This window comes from Penicillium chrysogenum (genome assembly GCF_028827035.1).
Source record: "Penicillium chrysogenum strain IBT 35668 chromosome Unknown utg000004l_segment0_segment0, whole genome shotgun sequence".
Lineage (NCBI taxonomy): Eukaryota > Fungi > Ascomycota > Eurotiomycetes > Eurotiales > Aspergillaceae > Penicillium > Penicillium chrysogenum.
The window spans coordinates 1,162,303-1,185,861 of record NW_026622752.1 but is presented as its reverse complement, the minus strand read 5'-3'; the positions used below and the strand labels follow the sequence as shown (position 1 = coordinate 1,185,861).

The 23,559-nt window shown below is 49.5% G+C and overlaps 12 protein-coding genes across 12 annotated transcripts; 5 read left to right on the top strand and 7 right to left on the bottom strand.

The window, feature by feature from the left end:
• Positions 1–670: 670 nt before the first annotated feature.
• Positions 671–2,385, bottom strand: N7489_006382 (OSBP family protein; the record flags this gene model as incomplete). Its single annotated transcript, XM_056712132.1, has 7 exons — positions 671–800; positions 850–1,163; positions 1,220–1,469; positions 1,517–1,792; positions 1,845–1,955; positions 2,045–2,150; positions 2,208–2,385. 7 exons carry the CDS (start codon positions 2,383–2,385, stop codon positions 671–673), a joined length of 1,365 nt encoding a protein of 454 aa, XP_056565847.1.
• A 654-nt stretch (positions 2,386–3,039) lies between these two features.
• On the bottom strand, positions 3,040–4,020 carry N7489_006381 (GIG1 family protein; the record flags this gene model as incomplete). The annotated part of the gene is made up of 4 exons (XM_056712131.1): positions 3,040–3,177; positions 3,254–3,438; positions 3,499–3,678; positions 3,741–4,020. The coding sequence occupies 4 exons, from the start codon at positions 4,018–4,020 to the stop codon at positions 3,040–3,042; spliced, it is 783 nt and encodes a 260-aa protein (XP_056565846.1).
• A 534-nt stretch (positions 4,021–4,554) lies between these two features.
• N7489_006380 (nicotinamidase) lies at positions 4,555–5,319 on the bottom strand (the record flags this gene model as incomplete). Its single annotated transcript, XM_056712130.1, has 2 exons — positions 4,555–5,199; positions 5,251–5,319. The coding sequence occupies 2 exons, from the start codon at positions 5,317–5,319 to the stop codon at positions 4,555–4,557; spliced, it is 714 nt and encodes a 237-aa protein (XP_056565845.1).
• Positions 5,320–5,984: 665 nt separating this feature from the next.
• ssuA (RNA polymerase II subunit A C-terminal domain phosphatase) lies at positions 5,985–6,851 on the top strand (the record flags this gene model as incomplete). Its single annotated transcript, XM_056712129.1, has 1 exon — positions 5,985–6,851. One exon carries the CDS (start codon positions 5,985–5,987, stop codon positions 6,849–6,851), a length of 867 nt encoding a protein of 288 aa, XP_056565844.1.
• A 209-nt stretch (positions 6,852–7,060) lies between these two features.
• N7489_006378 (putative DNA excision repair protein (Rad26L)) lies at positions 7,061–10,179 on the bottom strand (the record flags this gene model as incomplete). The annotated part of the gene is made up of 3 exons (XM_056712128.1): positions 7,061–9,212; positions 9,250–10,036; positions 10,086–10,179. 3 exons carry the CDS (start codon positions 10,177–10,179, stop codon positions 7,061–7,063), a joined length of 3,033 nt encoding a protein of 1,010 aa, XP_056565843.1.
• Positions 10,180–10,705: 526 nt separating this feature from the next.
• N7489_006377 (exosome non-catalytic core subunit SKI6) lies at positions 10,706–11,611 on the top strand (the record flags this gene model as incomplete). The annotated part of the gene is made up of 2 exons (XM_056712127.1): positions 10,706–10,998; positions 11,107–11,611. The coding sequence occupies 2 exons, from the start codon at positions 10,706–10,708 to the stop codon at positions 11,609–11,611; spliced, it is 798 nt and encodes a 265-aa protein (XP_056565842.1).
• A 321-nt stretch (positions 11,612–11,932) lies between these two features.
• N7489_006376 (high-affinity Cu transporter CTR3) lies at positions 11,933–12,835 on the top strand (the record flags this gene model as incomplete). The annotated part of the gene is made up of 3 exons (XM_056712126.1): positions 11,933–12,073; positions 12,127–12,157; positions 12,222–12,835. 3 exons carry the CDS (start codon positions 11,933–11,935, stop codon positions 12,833–12,835), a joined length of 786 nt encoding a protein of 261 aa, XP_056565841.1.
• A 905-nt stretch (positions 12,836–13,740) lies between these two features.
• On the bottom strand, positions 13,741–14,568 carry cyp4 (peptidyl-prolyl cis-trans isomerase; the record flags this gene model as incomplete). Its single annotated transcript, XM_056712125.1, has 4 exons — positions 13,741–13,927; positions 13,989–14,095; positions 14,164–14,333; positions 14,508–14,568. 4 exons carry the CDS (start codon positions 14,566–14,568, stop codon positions 13,741–13,743), a joined length of 525 nt encoding a protein of 174 aa, XP_056565840.1.
• A 953-nt stretch (positions 14,569–15,521) lies between these two features.
• N7489_006374 (putative cell polarity protein) lies at positions 15,522–18,229 on the bottom strand (the record flags this gene model as incomplete). Its single annotated transcript, XM_056712124.1, has 2 exons — positions 15,522–15,926; positions 15,986–18,229. The coding sequence occupies 2 exons, from the start codon at positions 18,227–18,229 to the stop codon at positions 15,522–15,524; spliced, it is 2,649 nt and encodes an 882-aa protein (XP_056565839.1).
• A 2,239-nt stretch (positions 18,230–20,468) lies between these two features.
• On the bottom strand, positions 20,469–21,371 carry N7489_006373 (uncharacterized protein; the record flags this gene model as incomplete). Its single annotated transcript, XM_056712123.1, has 1 exon — positions 20,469–21,371. The coding sequence occupies one exon, from the start codon at positions 21,369–21,371 to the stop codon at positions 20,469–20,471; it is 903 nt and encodes a 300-aa protein (XP_056565838.1).
• A 481-nt stretch (positions 21,372–21,852) lies between these two features.
• On the top strand, positions 21,853–22,173 carry N7489_006372 (uncharacterized protein; the record flags this gene model as incomplete). The annotated part of the gene is made up of 1 exon (XM_056712122.1): positions 21,853–22,173. One exon carries the CDS (start codon positions 21,853–21,855, stop codon positions 22,171–22,173), a length of 321 nt encoding a protein of 106 aa, XP_056565837.1.
• A 411-nt stretch (positions 22,174–22,584) lies between these two features.
• Positions 22,585–23,335, top strand: N7489_006371 (uncharacterized protein; the record flags this gene model as incomplete). The annotated part of the gene is made up of 2 exons (XM_056712121.1): positions 22,585–22,720; positions 22,851–23,335. The coding sequence occupies 2 exons, from the start codon at positions 22,585–22,587 to the stop codon at positions 23,333–23,335; spliced, it is 621 nt and encodes a 206-aa protein (XP_056565836.1).
• Positions 23,336–23,559: the final 224 nt, after the last annotated feature.

Genomic DNA, 23,559 nt, shown 5'->3' with positions numbered 1-23,559 from the left:
AAAGCACCAGGCCCAAGTGCATAAATGCAGAGAACACCTTCCAACTTCTCTCGTATTCTCCGACGGATTATTTTTTCATTGTTCATCTCTTATTTTACCCTGCATTAAACCTCACTACATACTGTTCCACCTCCCATTTAAGGATGTGCATTTTCAGTTGAAAATTTCAGAAAAAAAAGTATTTTGAGAATTTTGAATTAAATAAAATCAGATCGGGTATCCAGCAATGGGAGCGGCACGATGACCGAGAAAAACGCTGTGTTGAAACATCAGAGGGGCAGGGGAAACTATCACAATGGGTCGTGTCGTCGGCCGCCTCGAGTTATGGCTGTGTGCTGGGTATTTCTGCGCAGGTTGACTACGTCATGGCAGAATGAGAGATGATAGGGAAGTGCAATAACACTCCGGGATCATTCAGTGAGAGATGAGAGAAAAGGCGACCTGAGCAACCGAACCGGATTTCGGATTAGGTGATAGCATGGATGGGGGCCGGAGGTGGACGCAATGGGGCTTTTTTCGTGCTTATGAGGTTTCCTGGGCGTCTACAAACTTCTCCGCTTCTGATGTTTGAGTATCTTTCCGTTCCACGGTGCTCTGATTGGCATCTGATTTTGTCTCGGAGTCTGCGGGGTACGGCATTAGCTGGTTGTGGAGGGATATGCCTGGGACCCTAGTTCGCGGACGCGGAATGATTGGGGTGATGCGGCGGGATTTGGAACTGGGATGACTCCTTCTGACCTTGGAGGATGGGGATGATTGATAGGATCTGCTTGGTGGCGGCCTGGGGATCGTGCATGTCGCTAGGACTTGTCAGTTATAGTCACTTAGCATTTGAGGGATCACTCTTACACTTGAGCGTTGATGATCCAGTCGAGGTCTTCTTCGCCCTCATCTGGCCCACCTGGTCCGCCTTGGACGGGACGGAAAAGTCGAGGACGCCATTCGATTCCTTCATCGGCGCGTTTCGCGGCCTCGTCTCGTTGGCGGTCTTCGATCTTGGTCTTTTCGTCCGTTGCAGCTTCATGGTTCCGGGCCAAAAGCGCTTGAACCGTCTTGTGCCATAACCGCTGCGATTCCCGCTCTCCTTGCTCCTCCATGGGTCGGACCAAAGGAGGTGAATGCTTTGCGTGTGTCGCATCAAACAAGACGTCTTTTTTGTGGGTCTGTTCTCGGTCAGCGTTGAATCCGGAAGTAAGCTTGGGAAGTATGCGGGGCGTACATGAACATCCTTCAAGTCCATTTCCCCATTCCACAACCCGGAGAGTTCATATAACACCTCCCCAGTCTGTTCATTTTTGATAGTTCCCCCAATTGCGTTATAAGTACCGGAGAAATATCCTTTGGTCTTGAACTCGATATCGGCCACGAGGTGGTTCTCGGGACAACGAACGTAGCTGTGATCGCCAAGCTCATACTTCATCTTTCCGAAAAGAATACCGCGCGCATACATATTGGGTTGGGTCAGAATACTAGTTTTTGTCAGTGATTACCTTTCATCGGAACCGGCGCAACATACTATCTTTCACCCTTTTCTTTATCCCCGTGGTTCATCAGCCGCAAAATGGCGATACCCTCCATAAGACTGGCTGCGGAGTTGCCCAAAAACTTGCTGCGGGGCTTGAGTGTTCCATCAATGCGAATTTTATGCTCCGGCGCTGCAAAGAAATAGCTCGACTTCGGCGGGTGGTGGGAGGTCTGTTCGGAGATGTAGTAGGCGCGGGTTCCGTCGGGATAGTCCCAGTAGCAGGTGAAGGTCTCGCCAAGAATGGGGTTAAGCGGTTTCTTCACTCCTCTATGCAGGTATCAGATTATGCTCCCAGGCAAACAGCAAGCGGGCGACTTACGGTGGCTTGATGTGCCATCCACTCAGGTAAAATTTGACGACGGAGACAAAGCGCTCGACCGGGTCCTCAATCTCTGACATGGGAAGAAGAGTTTCAGGGTGGGCCATGAAGCTATGAAAACACTTGTGTTAGTCCAAATATCCGAATCTTAGCAGCTAGCTCCAAGCTGCCTACTTGGAGCTGCGGGGGTATAAACGCACTTGGTAATCCGCTCTAGCATTGACCGGGGCTCGAGGATGAATGTCGGCAAGACGACCCGACTCAGGTCGGCACCGGGCCGCAGCTGAGATATGATATGCGAAAGTACTATGGAGGCATATCACGTCAGTAGTGCATCCGGAGTTCTTGAGGATTTCCACGCACCATTTCCCTGGTCTGGCTCAACAAGCTCATCCTCCCCACTTGGCGGGGAATCTTCCATGGATGATCTGCCTGGATCTTCGTTAGTTGACATGTTGATATTGTTGTACAGGATAGAAAGCGAGAGGGGGAAGACAAACTCACTGGCCTGGGAAGCACGGCGGAGATGCGGGACCGGCATGACTGCGTTCGGAAATGAATTATACGGGAATTCCTAAGCTAACATTTATGTTGCAAATAAAAAAGAAGAAGAAAATAAAAATAAATAAATAGGCAAGGCAGCGCTGACTCGTGGCGGAAATTCCGGAAACGGGCTTTTTTACTATGGAGAAAGTGGAAAAAAAAAAGAAAACGAATTTGTGTAGTTCAAGAGAGAGGGAAAAAACAACACACTAAAAAAGACACTAAAAATATATCCAAAAACTATTTCGACATGCAAATTACTGTAAATGCTTAGCTTCAGGGAGGGGCTAGTGACGTATTTTTCTTGAGATCAGCTTATTTCACTACTCCAGGGTTACCTACCTAGGTATGTACTTGAATATGTATATAGGTACATAGGTATATTGATAACTACATATACACCTCCTAGGCATCAAAGGTGTCCAAAAATTTAGTATCTTTCTATATTCCATTCAACCTTCTCAAAGATCGTCAATGAGGGGAACGGCTTGGCGAGGAAGTGAATAAATACATCTCCGTATTCGTATACTCCGTAGGCTGGCTACAAATGCTTGGTGCCTAACTATATATGACCACGAAAAAGGAGAAGAGAATCTTTCCTATTTATCACTTTTCCTCTCTATCCACAATCCAATCATGCGTGCAAACGCCATCACAACCGTTCGATCAGTGGTACATCTCCGCGGGTGATCTCCCTAACGAATGCCATATCGGGACGATGCAGCATGACGTGGAAGTGTTCTATGCCGGGCACCGACTTGAGGGACTTCCAGTTCTTGAACCAGACCACCTACATATATATGTTGTCAGCTTTTCATCATATGCTGACTAAATATTGATCCCCTCCAGTTTTTAATCTCCCATACCTGGTCGGATGGTACCCGAGAGCAAAATGTGTCCTGCACATAGCTCTCTATAGCCCCTCGCGCAGTTGACGTTAGGTCATCTGTGGTTGGGTCATCTTCCAGCTCGAACTTGGTCCACACTACCAGGTGGATGATGTCCTTGTCGACGCCATAGGGCCAGTCGTTGTAAATGATCCGGATGTCCTCTATAAAGTGATTAGTGATTAGTCTTTCACGTGTTCTAGAACCAACCCGGTGACCTGTACCCTCGTATTCAAAAGGACCGCCTCTAGGCTTGACGTCTTCCCGATTGTCCCCCCAGCCCAGCCTTTCTTTAACCACAAACCTCATGACGGATACATACTCCGCTTTGATGTGCGCCATGTATTCCAGATACCTGCGCAGTTCGCTTGGAACACGCTGGAACCGATCGATCCGGTTGGTTCCTGTTTACAAGTAGTTGGTCAGTTGGGTATATATAACTAATCCACCAGCCGATGTACTCAACCTGTGATCTCCTTCACTTCTTCCCAGGTCTGTCGGGTATACAGGTGATCAGGGGTCGAGAGGCTTTTGATATTCTTTGCAGATTGATCACGTAGAAAACTAGGACATTCGGCGGTCCATTGCGACCGTGGTAAATTGACGAGCCAATATGGAAGGGGTTCGGAAGGTAGGCTTTGATCGTGGAAGTGTAGGGCCGCATTGGCATTGGCGTCGGCATCGGTCGATTTCTTGTCAAGGGCGCTGATTGGGGCGGGCATTGATGGCCGCCTAGAGTGCAGCATCGCGAGTAGATTGAGTTCCGGACCGATCTAGTTCGGTCGGTAGTAAAATGCGATATCTATGTTCGAGTGTTGGGTAGTGAATCTCCCTTTCTGACACGACGTCACTCTGCAGTAGTGCGGAAAGGGGTATGAAGTTGCGACGGTTCTGGCAGTTGCTTGTCGATCACCGTACCCACTGGCGATCTATTTTTATACTGAATATCATGGACTCCGTACTCCGTACTCTGTAGGAAATTGTTTTAAACGTACATTCCAAGCGTTGGGAGCTCGTGTGGTTTGTTTTCTTTTTAAATGGCAGACTGTGGAATTGGAAAGTACCATCACACAGGGTATACATTGTAACACATCCACGTGAAAATACATTACCTTCATCTACAGCACTATCACAATACCTACACAACAGATAAAGCACGAGATTTAGGACCGCTCAGCGTGGAATTCGAATCCATATTCAACACACAAGGCTTAGAGAAATGAACACCTGTAAGGGAAGGGATGCATGGATGAGAAGTAATGAGGCAATCAGCTTTTTCCTTATAGATCCCTGACAGTAGGGTCATTCATAGAGATAATAGTCACTCCTGCAGTCTCAAGTTCCTCCTTAACGGAATCCCAATCAGCAGGCACGACACACTTGGTTCCTTCCTCGATAACCCAGCTTTTAAATCCAACCTTGAGAGCGTCAAGAGCTGTAGCCTTAACGCAATAATCCCCGGCCAAGCCCACAACAAACACATCTGTGATGCCTTGATCTTTGAGAACCGCGGCAACATCTAGGCTGACCGAATGTGCGTTGGTTCCATGATCACAGTTTCCAAAAGCATCCGCAAACACCGAGTACATCTCAATTCCAGGGCGCATGCCTTTCTGAACAACTAGATGTTCACTGGAGGTTTCAACCTCTCGGATAATCTCTGCACCGGGGGTACCAGCCACACAGTGGACGGGCCAGAGTTGCTGTGGTTTTGTTTCTGATTCCTTTCCCGGAGCGGGATTTCTCATTGTCACGAATGAAGTGAAGGGCTGGTTGTCAGGCCCTGGATGATTACTGGCAAATGAGATATGGTCCTTTGGATGGTAGTCTTGGGTCATGATGCGCACGACAAAACCGGGCTTTGCAAGTAAAGTGTTGATTATCGAGGCAATGCCACGGCCCCCTGCCACGGCGAGTGACCCATGCTAACATCTTCATTAGCATACATGGCCTTCTATTTTATCTATGCAACTCACTGGAGGGCAGAAATCTTCTTGCATGTCCACTACAATCAGGGCTGGTCTGATAGTACGATTTGTTGCCATTTTTGAGCTGGAAAGATATGGGGTAGAGAGCTGATGGAGGTTATGGACAAGATTATGGAGTATAAAAGCTTTGGGGATGGTAGATGTTAATTGGCACCCTATGAGTAAAAGAAAGGGCAGAGGCCTCATAAGATATAGATGTTTAAAAAGGACGTGTATAACATCACGATAACCTCAGTGATATTTGTCAGGCAGAATATGAGATTCAATCCAGGCGGAAGAACAAGCGGTACAGCTCCATGACTAATCCAGGGCACTCAAAACGAAGCTTTTCAACTTCCACCAAACTTGCTCTTCTCTCCTCTCTCCCAGGGCTACGGCCCCATAATGATTTGAACTGGAATGATTTGAACTGGATAATGAGTGATAACTGCAAGGTATGTGTATTGTGTCACCTTCTCCTCCCCACAACCTGATGAATATTTTATTGGAGCTGTCTGAGCTTTTGCTATGCGGATAAATTCATATACGCTTTTTTTTCTGAATTTGTGTTTTTACATCTTTGTCACAAAAAGACAATTTCAAATCAGTCGCTAACTGCCTCTGATAGCCAACAGAATATTGTAAACTCAAGAAACCCCCATGATCATCGACTCCCAAATACCTAGAAAGAACAACCCCTTAGTCTCTCTATTATCATTTCCATAGTCTCTCTCCCCTTCAAAATGGCATATGATCCCCGCCGAACAAACTCGGGGACCTCAACTCCCCAACCTCCCCCTCCCCCTCCACCACCAGAGACATCCACACAAGCCGACATGGCCTCAACAACCCAAGCCCTAGAAACAGCCAACGCGGCCAACGCAGCCACAGACTCGTACAAGCTCAAGTTCTGCACCGTCTGCGCCTCAAACAACAATCGCTCAATGGAAGCTCACCTCCAGCTCTCAGGCGCCCCAACAGCCTTCCCCGTGATATCCTTCGGAACAGGCTCCCTCGTCCGTCTCCCCGGCCCATCAATCACCCAACCAAACGTGTACAGCTTCAACACAACCTCCTACAACCAAATGTACGAAGAGCTCTCCGGCAAAGACGAACGTCTATACCGCAGCAACGGCATCTTGAACATGCTCGACCGCAACCGCCAGCTGAAGTGGGGTCCCGAGCGATTCCAGGACTGGGTGCCTGGCGTCCCGCGCGTCGACCACCTCTCCAAGGGCGACAAAGGTGCTGTCGGGACGGAAGGTGGCGTCGTGGATATCATCATCACCTGTGAGGAACGCTGCTGGGATGCTGTTGTCGATGATCTGATGAATAAGGGCACTGCGCTCAATTACCCCGTTCATGTCTTCAACGTCGATATCAAGGATAACCATGAGGAGGCCTTGACTGGTGGAAAGGCTATTCTTGATCTGGCCAATCGTCTGAATGAGGCTGCTGTTGCTGAGCATCGTATTCATGGATCCGAGGGCTGGGAGAACGGGACTGGTCCTGCCCGCCAGAGCTTCGATGAGAAGGTCCCTGAGATCTTGGCGGATTGGCAAGAAAAATATCCCAATTTGCCGGCTCTGTGGACTTTGGCTTGGCTTTAGTTCCCTGAACATGTTGCCATCTTCGCATGGATATCTATTTACCTACGGCCATTCTAAGATAATGGTTTAAACCAATGATTTGCAGGTTCCAGGTTATCCAAATGAATTGTTTTTAGCGGGTGTGGTCAAATATCGCATGAATTAATGTATGTTATACAACTAGAAAGGGGGTATCGAGCAAGAAGGAATAGCAACAAAAGCAAAACCACTCAAAGACCCGGACTCCCCTCCTTGGGGCTCTTCCCATCTTTGATCCCTTCATCTTTAACGTCCATATCCTCCCTGAGGGAATGTTCGTCTTCGATCAACTCCTCTTTAGGAGTGCTCTGATCCGAAGAAAGTAGTATACCTCTCCTCTCTCGATACCACTGGTCGAGACAAGCTCTCCGCTGCTCCTGGGTCATGCCCTCAACAACGAGCGCAAACTCCGTAGCATCGGCGTATCCAAATCGCCGCGCCATACTACAGAATTGGCGACGTATGACATCCTCCGGCGGATGATATTTGAACCGCACAGGCTCCCCTGCCGGCTGAGAGAAATGCTGCGAGGACATGAAGACCTGACGATCACCCGTCGTGTCATTTGGAGCCAGTTCAGCACGGCGACTGAGGTCTTCCTCGACACGGGAGGAACCGATCACTTCATTGTTGAGGTGGGTGTATTCCACGCCTGCGCCTGCCAGAATTGCTTGAACGGGGTCGTGTTTATGCGGCGTTGGAAGACTGACTGAAAGCTTGTGGTCTTTTTCGTCATCGTCGCCGCAGATCATCGCCGCCAGTTGGCTCATTGCCTCGTCTTCGGATTTCATAGGTCGGTCGGTGTAGTCGTGGCCTTCTTCTGCTTTGAGGTCTACGTCGACCACCTGTACCCCCGCACGGCTTTCAGCGACATTTGTTCTGTTGACGATGTCACGCAGAACGATGTTCGTGTTCTGATACCCGAAGAAATTCTTCAGACCAAAGATCTCACCCTTTTTGTCTTTCCTTTCTTGGACGCCTTTGAAGTACCGACGCTCGGAACTTGCGTTGTATCCAATGTTTGCCTGCTGTTGCTTGTAGATTTGTCGAGCGTAAACGATTTCTTCGATAGTGCCGGCAGAAATCAGCCGGAAGACTTCCACGTCGCGGAGTTGTCCTATGCGATAGGCTCGGTCCTGGGCCTGCAAGTCGTAGGAGGGGTTCCAGTTCGGATCAACGACAACCACTTTGTTTGCCGAGGTGATGTTCAATCCAACGCCGCCAGCCTTTGTCGATATTAGGAAAACAAACTGTCTCGAGTCGGCATTGAACTCGTCCACAGCTTTTGCACGGTCTTGTAAACTCATAGATCCATCCAGGTAGCTGACGTTGTAGCTAGTGTGATGGAACAGCATTTGCAGCATCTTGAGAAGACGCACGCTATGCGAGAAGATAAGAACTTTGTCTCCATTCGAATGCCACCATTTAAGTAACTTCCGCAGAACCTTCCACTTGCCGCAAAACTCAGGGTTCGCATAGTTGACGATCGAGTCGCGCGAGCGGTAAAGACCTTCCCATTGTTCAGGCAGCGCAAGTTCCAGATAATCTCTATCTTTTTCCTGCTTCTCTTTTGGGTCTGTTCCTTGTGGGATCAGAATTGCCAAATGATTGCTGAGCTTTTGAAGCACATTGATAGCAGGGAACACATAGGATTGCCAGTTTGGAGGATCCCTATCGGGGATAAACTGGCGACAACACCAGCCGGCCTTCTTGCCCGATTTACAATCGCATGGTTCTGTGGATGTCTTGATATAATCGACAATATCACTATCAAGGAAATTCTCATAGGCCTCGGCTTGTGTCTCGGTCAGAGCGCAGAAAACAACCCGATCGATCTTTTTAGGCAGCTGATCCGCGATCAAGGTCTTCATCCTCCTGATGAAAAATTGTGGAAGTAAGTTCTCAACCAGCTTCTTGGCTGTTCTTCGTGCTCTGCTGAGCTCGCTCAGGGTGGCATCGTGTGATTGTCCGATCTTCAGTGGTTCCGATATTTGGGCCTTCCAGGCGCTAAGCGGACCCAGAACGCCGGGGTTGGTCCAGTTGAGAAGTGTCCATAATTCTTCATATTTGTTCTGGATGGCCGTGCCAGTGAGCCCTATCCGACATAAAGCATTGATCTCGTTCATAGATTGTGTGGTCCCGGACTTGCGCTCCTTGATCTTGTGACATTCGTCTGCGATCACGCAGTCCCATTCGATCATATTGACAGCGTTTTTGTTGTTCATGTAAGTGGTGTAGGTTGTAATCAGGACTTCCACCCTTCCTGACTTCGCCGCATCGAGGGCAAGGTCCTTGTTCTCCCCGTGGTAGCTCTCGACGTGCCACCACCCCCCAGCACGCAAACTCGGCCTTCCAGTTTGCGATAAGGCTCCCCGGACACACGATGAGCGTGCGTGGATACCACGCGCTGTCATCAGATCTGCGCATCTTTCGCATGCGCTTTGCATCCCGTTCGTCCCCTGTCTTTCCATAGGCGGCGGTCAAGAAAGCAATCACCTGGATGGTCTTCCCGAGACCCATGTCGTCTCCTAAGACACCACCCTTCTGATACACAAACAACTCGTGGAGGAACGCGACTCCCTCTACTTGATACTGCCGCAACCACTGGGCGATCGGGGCAGGAATAATGCCCATCGAATATGGAAGTTCGATATCCTTGTATTCCTGCTTTCGAGTGTTCGCTGGAAAGACAGGTCGTTCTTGAAGTTCTTCAAGTCGTTCATCATCCGAGAACTCCACATCCTCGTACGTCGGTGGCAGCTTCAGCCCGTGGTCTTTTAGACGATCATACTTCCGGTCAAACTGGCTGCGGCGGGTCTTGAGATACCCAGGCAACGCATCTTCCATTAGCTCATCTTCCGAAGATACGTCGCCCCATTGTTTCATCGGCCGCTTGGGCTGAGGCGTTGGTCGCTCTTTTTTAACTCGACCAACGATTGGATCTCCCCTGGGCACTTTGGCCTTACGGGTTGCTGCGGCCTCTTGCTTGCGCTTGAGTGATTTACGTTCCTTGAACTTCTTGTATGCGAGCTCGCCATCGTTGGCGTCGTCCTCATCGCTGTCCACGGGCTGGATCTTTACCGCACTTGATGATCCGGAAAGAAGAGTACGTGGGGACTCGCGCTTAACCGGGATAGCAGCCTCATGTTCTACACCGGAAACCCTATCTAGAGAGGATGTGAGCTATCAGTCAAACGCGTCGGAGAGGTGTCATACTGCTAGTGGTCGGAGCCGCATAATGCGTCACCTCCAAGTCGTCATCATCTGAATCAATGGTGATAGCCTCATTATTGTTCTCCGTATCAGCCATGTTCCCTGCATTTCTGAGAACAGAGCCCAAAGAGTGACAGAGAGTAAGTCGAAGTGGGAGTACCAGACTGTCGCGACACAGCCTCCTTTACGGCGGACGATAACGGCCGCGAGGCGAAATTAAATCTGTTCGCTCAAGATAGCTTCAATTGAACAATATTTAACGTATTTTACAGTGCTCTGTTTTGTTTTTCATATAAGGAAGAGTTGAGTCTCTGCTAATATCTTCTGAGTGCTCAAAGTAGTGGTTGAAGTCATTCTTTCTGAATTTATAAAGTTGTTCTATCGGGTCACGTGCAAGTGAACCAGAAAAAAAGATGCTCTCATTGGTTTGGCATTCGATTCTTTACATATGCGATATAGCCAAGGTAAGTCCAGAACAATATTCGATCACTGCCATTGCTCAATCAAGACATACCTGACTGATCTAATCCCACAGAGGACACGAAATAAAGCTTGACTTCCTGTTTGACATACCCTCTTTTCGCAAGACAACTCTCGTTCTTATCAGAGCTCAACCCGCAAAGATGCCGCTGGACACCTCGACGACATATCCCCTGACGAGGCTGCGTCTCGACGGTCGCCGCTGGAATGAACTCCGCCTGCTCCAAGCCCAGATCTCAACCAACCCCGCTAGCTCCGGCTCTTCATATCTGTCCATGGGCAACACATCAATCATGTGCTCTGTCCATGGCCCTGCCGAGGGTCGCCGAGGAGATGGCGGATCTGCAGGAAGTGGCCATGCAGTCGTGGAAGTAGACGTCAATGTCGCCGGGTTTGCCGGCGTAGATCGCAAGCGGCGAGCTGGTGGAAGTGATAGGTATGCACCCTCTACGCTTTCCCGTCGTCTCCTCCTGCCACAGGGCGAGAACTACAAAACAGCAGACCAATTACAGATCTAGCCAATGCTAATATCCCGGGACTACAGACAATCATCGCGAATCGCTACAACCCTCCGCTCAGCTTTCCAATCTCACCTCCACACCTACCTCTATCCCCACAGTACAATCAGCATCCATGTCTCTGTTCTCTCTGCCGATGGCTCATTGCTCGCTGCGGCGCTTAACGCCTGTACGCTAGCACTTGTGGACGCCGGAATTCCCATGCCGGGACTACTCTGTGGCTGTACTTCTGGCATGAGTGGCAGCGCCTCTACGCCGCGTGACCCGCGACACGACGAGCTTGACCCACTACTGGATCTGTCGCTTCCAGAAGAACAGGAATTGCCTTCGCTCACTGTCGCGACGACGACGGCGGTACCCGTTGGCGAGAACAATATGGATGAGGATGAAGAGGCAATGAAGGTGTGTGTACTTACTATGGAGTCTAAGGTGCACGCTACGTACCTTGAGACTATGTTGGCGGTCGGGATCGATGGCTGCAGCCAGATCCGCGAGTTGTTGGAAGGTGTCATCAAAGGATCGCGTGGGTGACGCAGAAAAGGGAAAAAGAAAAAGAGAAAAAGAGAAAAAGGACCCAAAGAAGATTCAAATGCGAGAAATAGTTCAAGTTGATACCCTCTTACGTTTAATGTTACCAGTTACGGTCAAGAGAATTTGCTCAAACCACCTCAACTAAGGTTTTAGGGCCAAAATCTATATTAATCTGCTCATATTGCTCCTATTATGGCATCACATGTTGAACACCTCCTATTCTTTATATACTCCTCTGTTTATATTTTATACTCTCTATTTTGATTTCGACTTGCTCAGACAGTCCCTCAATTCCGTCCTAAGGTCCCCAGTCAAACAGTCATGGATATGCACGATATGCACGGGATGACCATGTCAACGGCCACTTCGACAACCTCGGCAGCCATGGCCAGCAGCACCGGAATGGACATGGGTGGGATGGACCATGGCGGAATGCACATGGGAAATAGCTGCAAGATCTCGGTCCGTCTAATACCAATTCTATACACCGAGCTCAAGCTTACAGTCATGATCAGATGCTTTGGAACTGGAACACAGTTGACGCATGTACGCAGCCCAACAAACCCAATCTACATATGCACATAAGGCCACAAAGCTAACAAACCACCAGGCTTCCTCGCCAAATCATGGCACATAAAGTCGCGCGGCATGTTCGCCGGCTCGTGCATTGGAGTCATCTGTCTCGTATTGAGCCTCGAACTCCTCCGCCGTCTGGGCCGAGAATACGACTCGTTCATAGTGCGTCGGGCCCGTCTTCGAAGACTCTACATGTCGGACTCTTCCACTGCGCAATCCACCTCCAACGTCCCCCTGAGAAGCGAAGAAAATACCAAGCCGGCTACCAACTGCTGCGGTGGTAATGTAGAACCAGACGCTAGGTTTTCCAGTGCAGACGACATCACTCCCGTGCCGGGTTCTCCTCAGAACGGAGATTCGAAAAAACAGGCTTCTGTCTCTGCGGCGGCGGCGGCGTCGTCGGCGAATGTCATCCGTGATGGTGCTGTGCAGCGCGAGAGACAGGAGGGTATGCTTGCGCCGTATCGTCCGTCGCTTGTTGAACATTCTGTACGCTCTCTGTTGCACATGGTGCAGTTTGCTGTTGCGTACATCATCATGCTGCTTGCCATGTACTTCAATGGGTATATCATTATCTGTATCTTCATCGGTGCTTTCCTGGGTGCTTTCATCTTCTCCTGGGAACCGGTGGACTTGAATAAGGAGTAAGTTGTTTTGTCCAGCGTATTAACTATTACACCTCATCTGTGCTAACATGGCTTTTTACTCTTCAGGTCAGATGCTACCTCTGTCACTAAGTGCTGTGGTTAGACAGGTATCGTATCTGTGCATGGTGTTGTCTCACGTTCCGATTGCGCTTTGATTCTGCAGCATTTCCAGATGAGTTTGATATCCCAATATTTGTTTTATCTTCGAAAAGGCAGAGGGCAACATGCACTTTTTTGTGTCCAGATTTATTGTTCCTTGTTATGCCTTTTGATCTCACCCATAATGCCATGGAGTATGAACCCTCTCTTTTCCCTCAATTGCTCTCTACCCAATTGCCCTCTAATAATCAATGAAACAGACTCAAGCAGTCTATGCATTTAATCAGAATTATTTAATGTCACATAGAAGGAGGTGGAAACCTTTTCCACGAGAAAAAAAAAAAAAAAAAAAAAAAAAACTGCCATCCCACGCGGGGTAGGTAAGGCGACGTACCTAGGTAGTTACCCGCACACTGAATCGCGTGGAGTTCCCTGGAAAAGAAAGTGGAATGACTTGTAATGGGATAATCTCCATCGATTTCGAGCTTTGCGATGGACTAGCTTAAAAAAGAATATGCATAGGTTGTGATGTAGCTTTTAGGAACTTTGGCTTTGCCTTCTTTACCTTGCAAAGGAGTGTACTTCAGTTTTTACAAGACTACAGATCTACGAATCTAACATCGGTCCCCACGACATATAGGCATGTATGAGCTAGCTTGGTAGAAACTTTAGATTACAAGGCGCAAAAGGGAAAGCCACCTATGCTAGTCCCACGCCGCAATGAAGCGTTGGGGAAGAACCAAGTTCATGACGAAAAGAAAGACGTTCATCCTCCAAACACCCAACTAAATCTCCATAGCGAGCTTTTTAGTTGCCACCGCAGTTGACGATGGTGGGCTTGACGTTGCTGCGGAGGGCGCCGGAGGAGGAGCCGAGAGCCTCGATCTCCTTGACGACGTTCATGGACTCGGCATCAGCGACCTCGCCGAAGACGACGTGCTTGCCATCGAGCCACGAGGTGACAACGGTGGTGATGAAGAACTGGGAGCCGTTGCTGGAAAGAAAGGGAAAAGTTTAGTAATGTGGAGCAGCTGGGATACAGAACTGAGACTTACGTGTTGGGGCCAGCGTTGGCCATGGACAGGAGACCAGGGCGGGTGTGCTTGTGGACGAAGTTCTCATCGGGGAACTTCTCACCGTAGATGGAGCGGCCACCGGTACCCTATTCCGGTAAAAAAAACAAAAGTCAGATACCAAAGATTGCAGGGTCTATTAGGAAAGAAAACTCACGTTGCCACGGGTGAAGTCACCACCCTGGAGCATGAACTGGGGAATCACACGGTGGAAGGAAGAGCCCTTGTAACCCTGGCCCTGCTCGGCGTTGCAAAGCTCAGCGAAGTTCCTGGCAGTCTTGGGGACCTCCTTGTTGTAGAGGTTGAAGTTGATGCGGCCAGTCTTGGCTAATGAGGGAATTAGCATCAATTCCAATTCCAATTAAAGTAGCGCGATTTGAAATGGTCAAGCTTTAATACTAGGATTGAAAGCTGGTGGTCGGAGGCAGGAAGGTAAGATTGAGGCAAAACCCCTCTGCCCCGCCAGGAATGAGAATAACAGAACTGATGGGGGAAACTTACGGGTAGAGGAGCCAACAGGGGCGTACTGGACCTCGAAGAAAGCGGAGCTGTTTGCAGACATAGCGACGGTTGATGAAGAGAAAGATCGGGCAGCGGGGTGGAAAGAAGTACAATTGAAGAGAGAAGAAGAGAAGAGGGAAGAAGGTGGGGTTATTGACCTCAGTCGGCAGAACATGGTGAGGGGCAGGGCGGAGCGGGTGAACTCGGGTACCGGGCTACTTTGGGGTTAGCTTGTTGAGGTTCGCATAAAGACCACTTGTGCATTTTCTGCCTGAGGCTCCACTTTGGAGCTTCTCCAGACTCTCCAGGGGGAAAACACTATTGCTTCTGTTGCCTAATGGTGTCTCTGGAAGAGTCTGAAGCAAAGTGAAAATGCACTCTAAATTTCACATGACAAGGATGCAACTTCACTTACAAAGAATATAGATTGATGATGCGAATTAAAGAAGTAGAAAGAAGGAAAAAAACCGAAGCTCAATGCCAAAAACCGTCTAGAGCTCCGTGATTATGTAATGTCTTCCGGGATATCCCTGCCGAGCTAGCAGTCTTGGCTACGAGAAGATATGCATCTTTAAAGGGGTAAACTTGCGTTGATTTATTTGATAGTCATTGATGTATACGGAGTACTTTCATTTCACTTGTATGCGTCCAAAATGCAAGGAAATAACAGCCCGAGGCCAGCAAGCGGTCGTGAGATAAGAAAAAGGAACAAGTCAAGATGAAATCAGGCCGAAAAACCTAGATCAACAATAGAAAGGGGCTAGGATAAAATACAAAGAATAGGAAAATGTGGAAGAAGAGAGAAGTAACGGAGAAAAAGAAACTCTATAAATGCCACATATGTCGGGACATCGTTTCAGACATTGTCCACTCGTTGTCATAGATGAATAATCGCTGAAAAGCAAGGGGCAAAGAGGAAGGAATATAAAGAAGAATTCAAGGGGAAAGAAAGAGCCAATGGGTAGGTAGCCCGGAGTTCATGTCACGAGAAAACAATGCCTCGGATCGAGCTCATCACCGGAAGTCATCTTCCTCGTCAGCAACTACCGATGTGGCCTCCAGGCGCTGAACAAGGTCTTTGGTCTGCCGGGCGATCTCAAATGCAATGGGAGGCAGTTTGTTCGTGAGCTCACGCAATTGCTCAGGGGTGGCGGTGTCTTCACCCTCACTAGCAGTGGCCGCCAACCGGCCACGGCACTGGTCCAATGCCGCGATGACCGGTTCGGACGTCTGCCGCAAGGCGATGTCTCCGCTGCGTTCACGTATCAGTTGCTCTGTAGCGGAAACCACATTCATAACAACGTTCGAAATGGCAGAGACGTGCGTCTGGACAGTATGCAGGTTGTCCTCGGCTCGGATACTGGCCACCAAAGCTTGAATTTGTTGGACCATGCCATCCGTCTGGTCCTCAACATAAAGCTAGAAACACGTGTTAGTAAACGATTCGTTGCCATACTATCTTTCTCGGGTCGACCCACCTTAAGTTCCAACACCTCATGGTCTTCTTGTACATGCCCCCAGCCATGATTGAGGTCATTGGTCGCACCATTCTGCATAGGGTACTGAGAGTCATCCGGGCGACTTATAGCACTGTAGACGGAGTTGTTGCTCATCCGCTTTTGACTAGCAGATGTATCGAAATAGTCAGGGAATTGCTCCTGAGATACATCCGCCTCGTGATCTTCATCCTCCATTTCATCTACAGGCGATGCCTGGATCTTCACCGCCCGTATCAGGTCAATAATAGCTGTGCAAAGATGGGAGGCCGCTGCATCAAGGAGTGACACCGGAGACAGACCACTAGAGCTGGCAAAGTTACGAGTGGCGGTGATCATGTTGTTTGCTGTCGTAGACACCTGGCCCTTGAGCTTTGCGCGCAAAGCAGCGGATCCATCCACCGGGATTGGTGAATACTCCACGTCCTGGAGGATATGGCGGACTGTCCCAATGACCATTTTGAGCTGGTGAAGCACCACATGTGATTCCTCGAAACGAGCAACTCGCAGGAGCTCGTCCACAGACACCTGGAACTTAGTTACGTGGATATCTTTGACCACTCCGTCGGCTTGCACCAACTCATGTTCTTTGGCAACAAGACTTGCGTCTGGCCGTGAGTCGGCGAAACCACCGGATGAAGTGCGAAGATGCCGCAGCTGCGCCTTGACTTTGGCGTAGCGGTGCTTCCATTCGTTGGCATCTGCCTCGAGTCTGTGCACCTCGTTCGAAAGTTGTTCTTCGCGTTCCCAATTGGAGTGGCTCTCGGCTGAAAGGGTCTTCATTTCCATGAGGAAAGCCGCTGCCTCGCGGCGGACCTCGTCCGTCACTTGCTTCTGCTGTTGCAACTCTGCTTGTAAATTCTGGTGCTGAGTTTCTAGATCAACATAACGTGCTTGTAGACCCGCATCATCGACTCCCCGGGAAGAGCCGTTGAGCTGGCTGCGAAGATCCCGTTCCATGGTCTCGTGCTCGTTTCTTACTCGCTCGAGCTCTAGCTGAAGCGAGCTGTTGAGATCCTCAGCTTTTGATACCTTGCTCTCAAGGTCGTGTCGTAAGTCATCCCACTCCTGGCGTTCGTTATGACTGATCCCGGAGGAATCTGCATCTTGTGATGAATGGGCCAACTCTTCATCCTTGGAGCGGACCAATTCTTCTAACTTTTCGATCTTATCCTGGAGAACCGATACTTGTGTCTGGCTCTCCTGCAACAGTCTCCGTTCATTGTCGCCCAAGGTCGTTGTAGTACCGCGTCGGCTCAAGACAGCGTCAAGAGCAAACGCATCACTCCGAGCATCATCCTCATCCTCTGGTCCCATATCATCGCTATCCTCAACCATTGTACTCTTGTTGGGAACCATGGTATTGCTCTGAAAAGACCGAGGAAAGGGTCCGTCGCCATTCATACTCGGTGGGCCCCCAAGGGAGCCACTCCGCGGTGGAAAAGGACTGCCTGGGGGTCCGCCAGACGGGTACCCTCGTCCCATACGCGAAGGAGGTCCCCGGGAAGACTGCGAGGTACGAGCGCTGGGAGGGCCCATATTGGGAGGTGGCCGGCCGCGATAATCTCGGCTAGTGAAGTGCGGGAAGCGGCGTTCCAGCTCGCAGAAGACGTCGGTCGCCAGGTCTCGGAAACGCACGTGGTGGAGCGCAGCAAGCCTTTGGCGGGCATGGTTGCGCTTTTCGTGGAAGTCGTTGCGGGCGGGGAGGTAAGGAGGCACGTCCGGACGAGGCGGCCGCCCGGGAGGCGGCGAGGCCTGCTGGCGTCGGATCAATTCATCGTAAACATCCGTGGAAAGTTCGTGGAACTGGGTTGGAGATAGCCGCAGCAATTTGTCCCTGGCTTTATTCGATTTGCGGTCGTCGCGGGCTGTGCCATTCAAAAATCTTCTCAGGACACCGTAGTGTTGGCCCAGTATCTCCTCCATCTGACGATACCGTCTTCCATCGCGCTGGCCATCCGCTAATGTCCCGGAACTTGATCTTGCGGCGACCGAACTGGGTGGAGATGGGTTACCGCTCCGGGTGGAAGGTGACAGCGAAGGAGGTGGCCCACTGGGACTTAAGGGTGCGCTCGGAACGCCGGAGGTCGGAGGTGTGGCTAGGTTGGGTCGTGATGATGGGAATGTTGGCGAGAATGGAGAGTCTGACTTTCCATACTGATTCAGCCCCGACCATTCGCTGCCATCGACAGAGACAGGCGACATAGCTCCCGAACCCCCATTCATATCAGGGTCAAAATGCGGGTGCTCCGACTTCACCAATGAATACTCAGCCTCACTGTCCGAAGGGCCAGCTGCGGATAATCGATAAAGGCATTCACTTCGTTGCGGCAAAAGTTATCTTCCCCGTATTTCTCCACTAAGATTCCAATCTGAGACAATGGAGCCGGAGGTGAGGAGCCGTGATTCGCCACGAGGCAAGAAGAATAAGAGTAGCAGAAAGTACCAGATCCGAAGGAGTGAAGGACTGGACTGGGGGAAAGGGACAAATCGAAAGTGCGAGAGTGTGGTTTTAGTGTAGTTGAACTCTGCGGAGTTCCCTTACGGCAATACCCGTCAGGTACTTCAAGTTCCTTACAGGCACTACATGCATCGAATGCATCGACAGGGATTAATGCGTGAGGATGTGATTTCAGATCTCATGGACTTTATTTTTCTTTCATTGATTTTTTCTTTTTGTTTTTTTACTTGGCTATCTGTTAACCTCTGAAGATCGTTTTCCCTAAAGCTTGAATAACATCAATACCTAGTTAAGCAAAACATTGGTTATACAATACTTGCGTACTCGTATTCGATACTGCCAAGGACACGGGCCAGGAAGTTAATTGCCAAGGGGCTTACACATGGACAGAGTACCTAGGTACTCCGTACACTCTACTACGGAGTATATAACTACCCTTTCTTGCCTGGTCTAAGTAGTTACTTCTAACATGTTAAATGAAATAATATCCATACATTTACCTCGGAATCTGGCTGTGTCTACATATGTACACATATGTACGGAGTACCTGTATAAAATTACTCCGTGGTAGAATCAAAAAAGAAAGGAGTTGGCGATTCTAGGCCCTTGCGCCCCATAATTTTGTACACCGTATATACCTATGTTGTCCGTACATGTATAAAAGTACCCCAGTCCCACCTTGTATTTGATGAAATTTGGGAATTTTAGAATGAAGCTAGTTAATATGAGTATCCTCTATACTCTAAAGCTATTAAGAGCAGCAGGAATAGGGAGAAACCCAGTTGATTAATGCTCTATATAGACATGAGAATCTGAAGCAGGGAACTCATTAAATTAGTAATAACAGTTGCTCCTACCTAGAGACAGCGATACTTTTGATGTGTCCGGAATATACATTATTGTTAAAGATAACGAGGACTGTATGCTCATCGGGATTTTAGGCCGCGCGATATGGCTTTCTCTTCCTGTTTTAGTGCCTCTTGAGCAGAATTAGGCATTCACCCGTATTATTTATATGAATAAAATTAATATAGCATTATACCAGATACCTTCGTGGGCAGGAATAAAAAAGAATTGACAAGAGTGGGATTCGAACCCACGCGCTTTCGCATTACGGTTCGTTTATATATAACGTATTGTTATACATATCCTAAACCTGTTGATTTGTTAGTATAAATTACAAGAGATATGACTGCAGCGGAAACTCACGTAACGCCTTAACCACTCGGCCATCTTGCCAAACTGAATGGAACGTAGTTGTCTACCATAATCCTCATTGCTACGCAATTCGCGCAGTCCAAGAAAACAACAACAATAAATTTGATATGCTACACTTATGTTGTATACCTCAATGACCAACGCTTTTTTCTTGAACCAAGAACGATGGCGAAGCGCATAGCTACAAACCGAACTTTACGAGCGTTCGACGCGGAACCCTTCGTGGGCTATGGCATCGATGGACGCTGGCGGAGAGGTTTGGTTCGTTAAGGAGCGTAGTGACGAGCGTCCAAAACGTCGACGTCGTAGATCACGAGATACCTAAGTGGTGCCTATATATAGGGCGGAGAAGCGTAAACTTACTATTATATGGTTGGCAGTCGTCCGTAGAACGTTCTATAGCCGGTAGAGCGCGGAGGGTCCGTTTGCGCCACCATAAGTTGAAGGCCCAAACGCAATATATACGGACTTAAAGGTAGAAGAATTTGTACGTAGTGTTACCTATAGATTTTGACCTTTAGCGCGGCTAGGATATGCTACTAGTTATAACTACTAAGAGCCAAGGGAAAGGAAAAGATGATATATGACTATTGGACGGGATATCATATGGGCATGTCACAGTTCTCGCGTCGAAAAGAAGCAATATGAAAAGACCGAAACGCCCCGGGAACAACTGACCTAGTGAAGGCGGATCATTAGAGTGAGGGGAACAGTGTAAAGGTGTTGCTAGAGCGTAAGGTGCACCACGAAATAAGAAACAAGACAGATGGAAAAATAACGAGCAATTCAGAGACGGAGTAGAAGGTCCGTCATGTCCGCAAAATCATTTTGACTTAGCACGACGTCGGTCTCATTTGCTGCTGGGGAGCGGTTGTAGAGAGCGGCGAATGGCAACACCATCGGAGCGCCGACCACCAGGTTAGGCTGTCCGGCGACCCCGGTAGAGGTCACCTCGACCTCGCTAGCACAGTACGGCTGTTGAAGAGGCGGGGGCTGTGGAGCAAGTGGCGGCGTGTTTGGGGCTTGCGCGCAGAGGGACCTAATGTTTGCGCGTGTGAGGGGTCGCCTGGCATTTGGCGGAGCTAGCTGCCATTTTTCGTAGTAAAGCTTACGCTTTCGCACCGAAATCAAGATAACAAAACGGATTTCTCCGTTGGAATCTGCGAACCACTTGGCGGCGTCTTGTCGGAGCCGTGGGAGAGACTCTGAGACTCCAGTTTCGATAACCAGGGTGGGCCAGCCGAAGGTTGGCAGGCAACGGGAACGTGGGACAAAACTATTATCGCCCTCTTTTCCTTTGCCAACGGCAGGGCGGTACGTCGTCGACCCGAACCACGGGCACTCGTGGGAGGGGATTCCCATAGCGATAAGCTTTGACGTCACGAGAGTTGAGAATTGATGCGTCGCCCCCTCGTGGGGCCCGCTAGGAACGACTTTAATAAGCCCAGTGGTCTGTTCCCATTGGAAGCGATAGTTCACTCCCCCGAGGCTGTGGTTGTCGAGCTCCTCGATGATGTTTGGTCGCAGACCCAGCACCACAATCCATTGATTCCCGTCATCATGGTCCTCGAACCACTTCATAATATTTCTTGCCTCCACTTGCAGTGCCTTCATGCGAGAGAAGGTCCGGACGATACGCCCTTCTGGAAGGCCTGACATGAGAGAGGACGCGGGATTGAGGTCTTCCATTGCTGGGATTGGTGGGTGGGGTTGATGGGGTTGATGGGGTTGAATGAAAAGAGGATTTTCCTCAGACAAGAGAGAAGTCATTTTGATGATGTGTAATTCTCACTGCGTCATAGACATAGGATGAGCGGAATTGTACTGCTCAGTCTTAACATTATCGAGTGGTTAGGAGAAGCTAGGGAAGAAGCTCAATGGGTGAGCGGAAGAGTAGATCGCGGAGTTTGAGGAACGCAGACGACTTCAACAAGGCGTCAGCGACGACGGCGTAGTGATACTCTCACTTCGCTCTCCTTGCCTACTCAACTGACCCTCCTTCCCCTCAACCCATTCGTTTTGCCATTCTTACGCTCTTGACTTCCCATCTCAGTTTCATGACTTTTTACCACCTTTTATTGATATTCTATTGATATTGATACCTCGTCATCGTCTTTTCCTCGATACCTTTTACGTTGCCTACCTTGCACCTTTCATACTCCATTTCATCATGCCGAAAAAATTGTCAACGCGCCCATCCAAGCCTCGCCGAGGATTTTGCGAGGATAAGGATGACGTATGCGAGGACACGACCCATATTGCCGCAATGAACAAGTATACCCAGCGGGCACTGACAATGCGACCACGTCACGTAGCTTTGCCGTATTACGACGAGGTCAAGTACGACACAAACGGCAAGCTCATCGCTCTACCCGCCGAAAGACGACTGTCAGACACTCTAGTATTCCTTGTCATCGGACACGACATCGTCGCCAAAAGGAATCGCTATGCCAAGTGGCCGGCCGACTTTGATTCAAACGGGTATATCTAACCTGACCGTTGGCCTATCGGCGACCCGGTTATAGTATGGGCCTTTGGCCTCCCCTTCGTCGCCGTGTTCGCAGATTACTATGCTTTGGTTGGCTCTGACCTTCGTAGTTACATCTGGCTGCTCACTAAGAAACTCTGCCACAATGCTCTCAAACACTAAGGTTTCCACTTCGGTGAGGTGGTCGCACTCCCCGACAGGGTGCCATCCCCTGGCCCAAGCAACTTCTATATCGACGCGGACTCTTATGATTGGTCCCACTTTAACGTCAAACCAACCGTACGCTGCGCGACCGAAAACCTCTTACTTACCTACCACGACAATATGCTGGTCCTCTCTCTACCCACAAATATCATTGCATTTCATCCTAGCCTAGGCTAAGGTAGCGCCCACCTCGCACAACAACCAGCTACGATGCCGTCCGCTGATTGGGACGAACTCCGGAAGAGCGACTATACCCGCGCAACGACTATAGCTTTCAAAGACAATAACGCCATTCGCCTAATTCCGACTGTTCTTGAGCGACGACCCTCGGATCCTAACCCTATAGGTACGCAAAACCAACCCAACGTCACCACTAGGAGTGTCGCAGTCACCCGAAAACGCAATCTCTCAGGGCCTCACGGACACCCCTCTTCACATATCCTACTAAATATCGACGACTCGGAGTCGTCCCTTAGCGAAGTGCCTGACGACGTTCCCGGCGCTAGCACACACGACGACACACCACGGCACACCCGTCGCACAACCATCCTCCGATAGACAGGACAACCGTAAGGACGCAGCAGCTCAAATGCCTACCAAGAGGATTCGACGTATCTTTGGAGATTTCGATACCGATCTTACCGCGGACTGCACACAAATTGATCGTGTTGCTCAATCTGCACAAGTCGTGACACATATTCGCCACATGCTCGACTCTCCAGAAGCACGTCGCGTGCTCCGATTGAGTGACGAGCTCGAATCCATCTATGAGGAACACTGTGCAATGGTAGACAAGGTCACGGTTACACTTGCTACCAGGCCCGAATGGCACCGACGCGCATTACAACCAATCCTACGCAAAGTCACCTTGCCGACCGTCAATGACGCCGACGAAAGCTCTGTGCATGACGACGACGGAAACACTACAGGCCAAACACTACAGGCCAGGCACCTAACCTAGACGAGGACAACACCGTGAGCTACTACAGTTCACCAGCCCAGGATGACATTGACACTCCTGACTCCCCATTGCTTTGCCCTCTTCAAGACGACTCCGCTGCCGTCTGATTTGTCTTCCGTTTACACACAGCTTCGCTCGGTCTTGCCTTTCATCTACGGTGCTTTGCACTTAAACTTATTTGTCATCGAAGACCCGACTTCACTCGGTGACTTCAATCGTTTTGT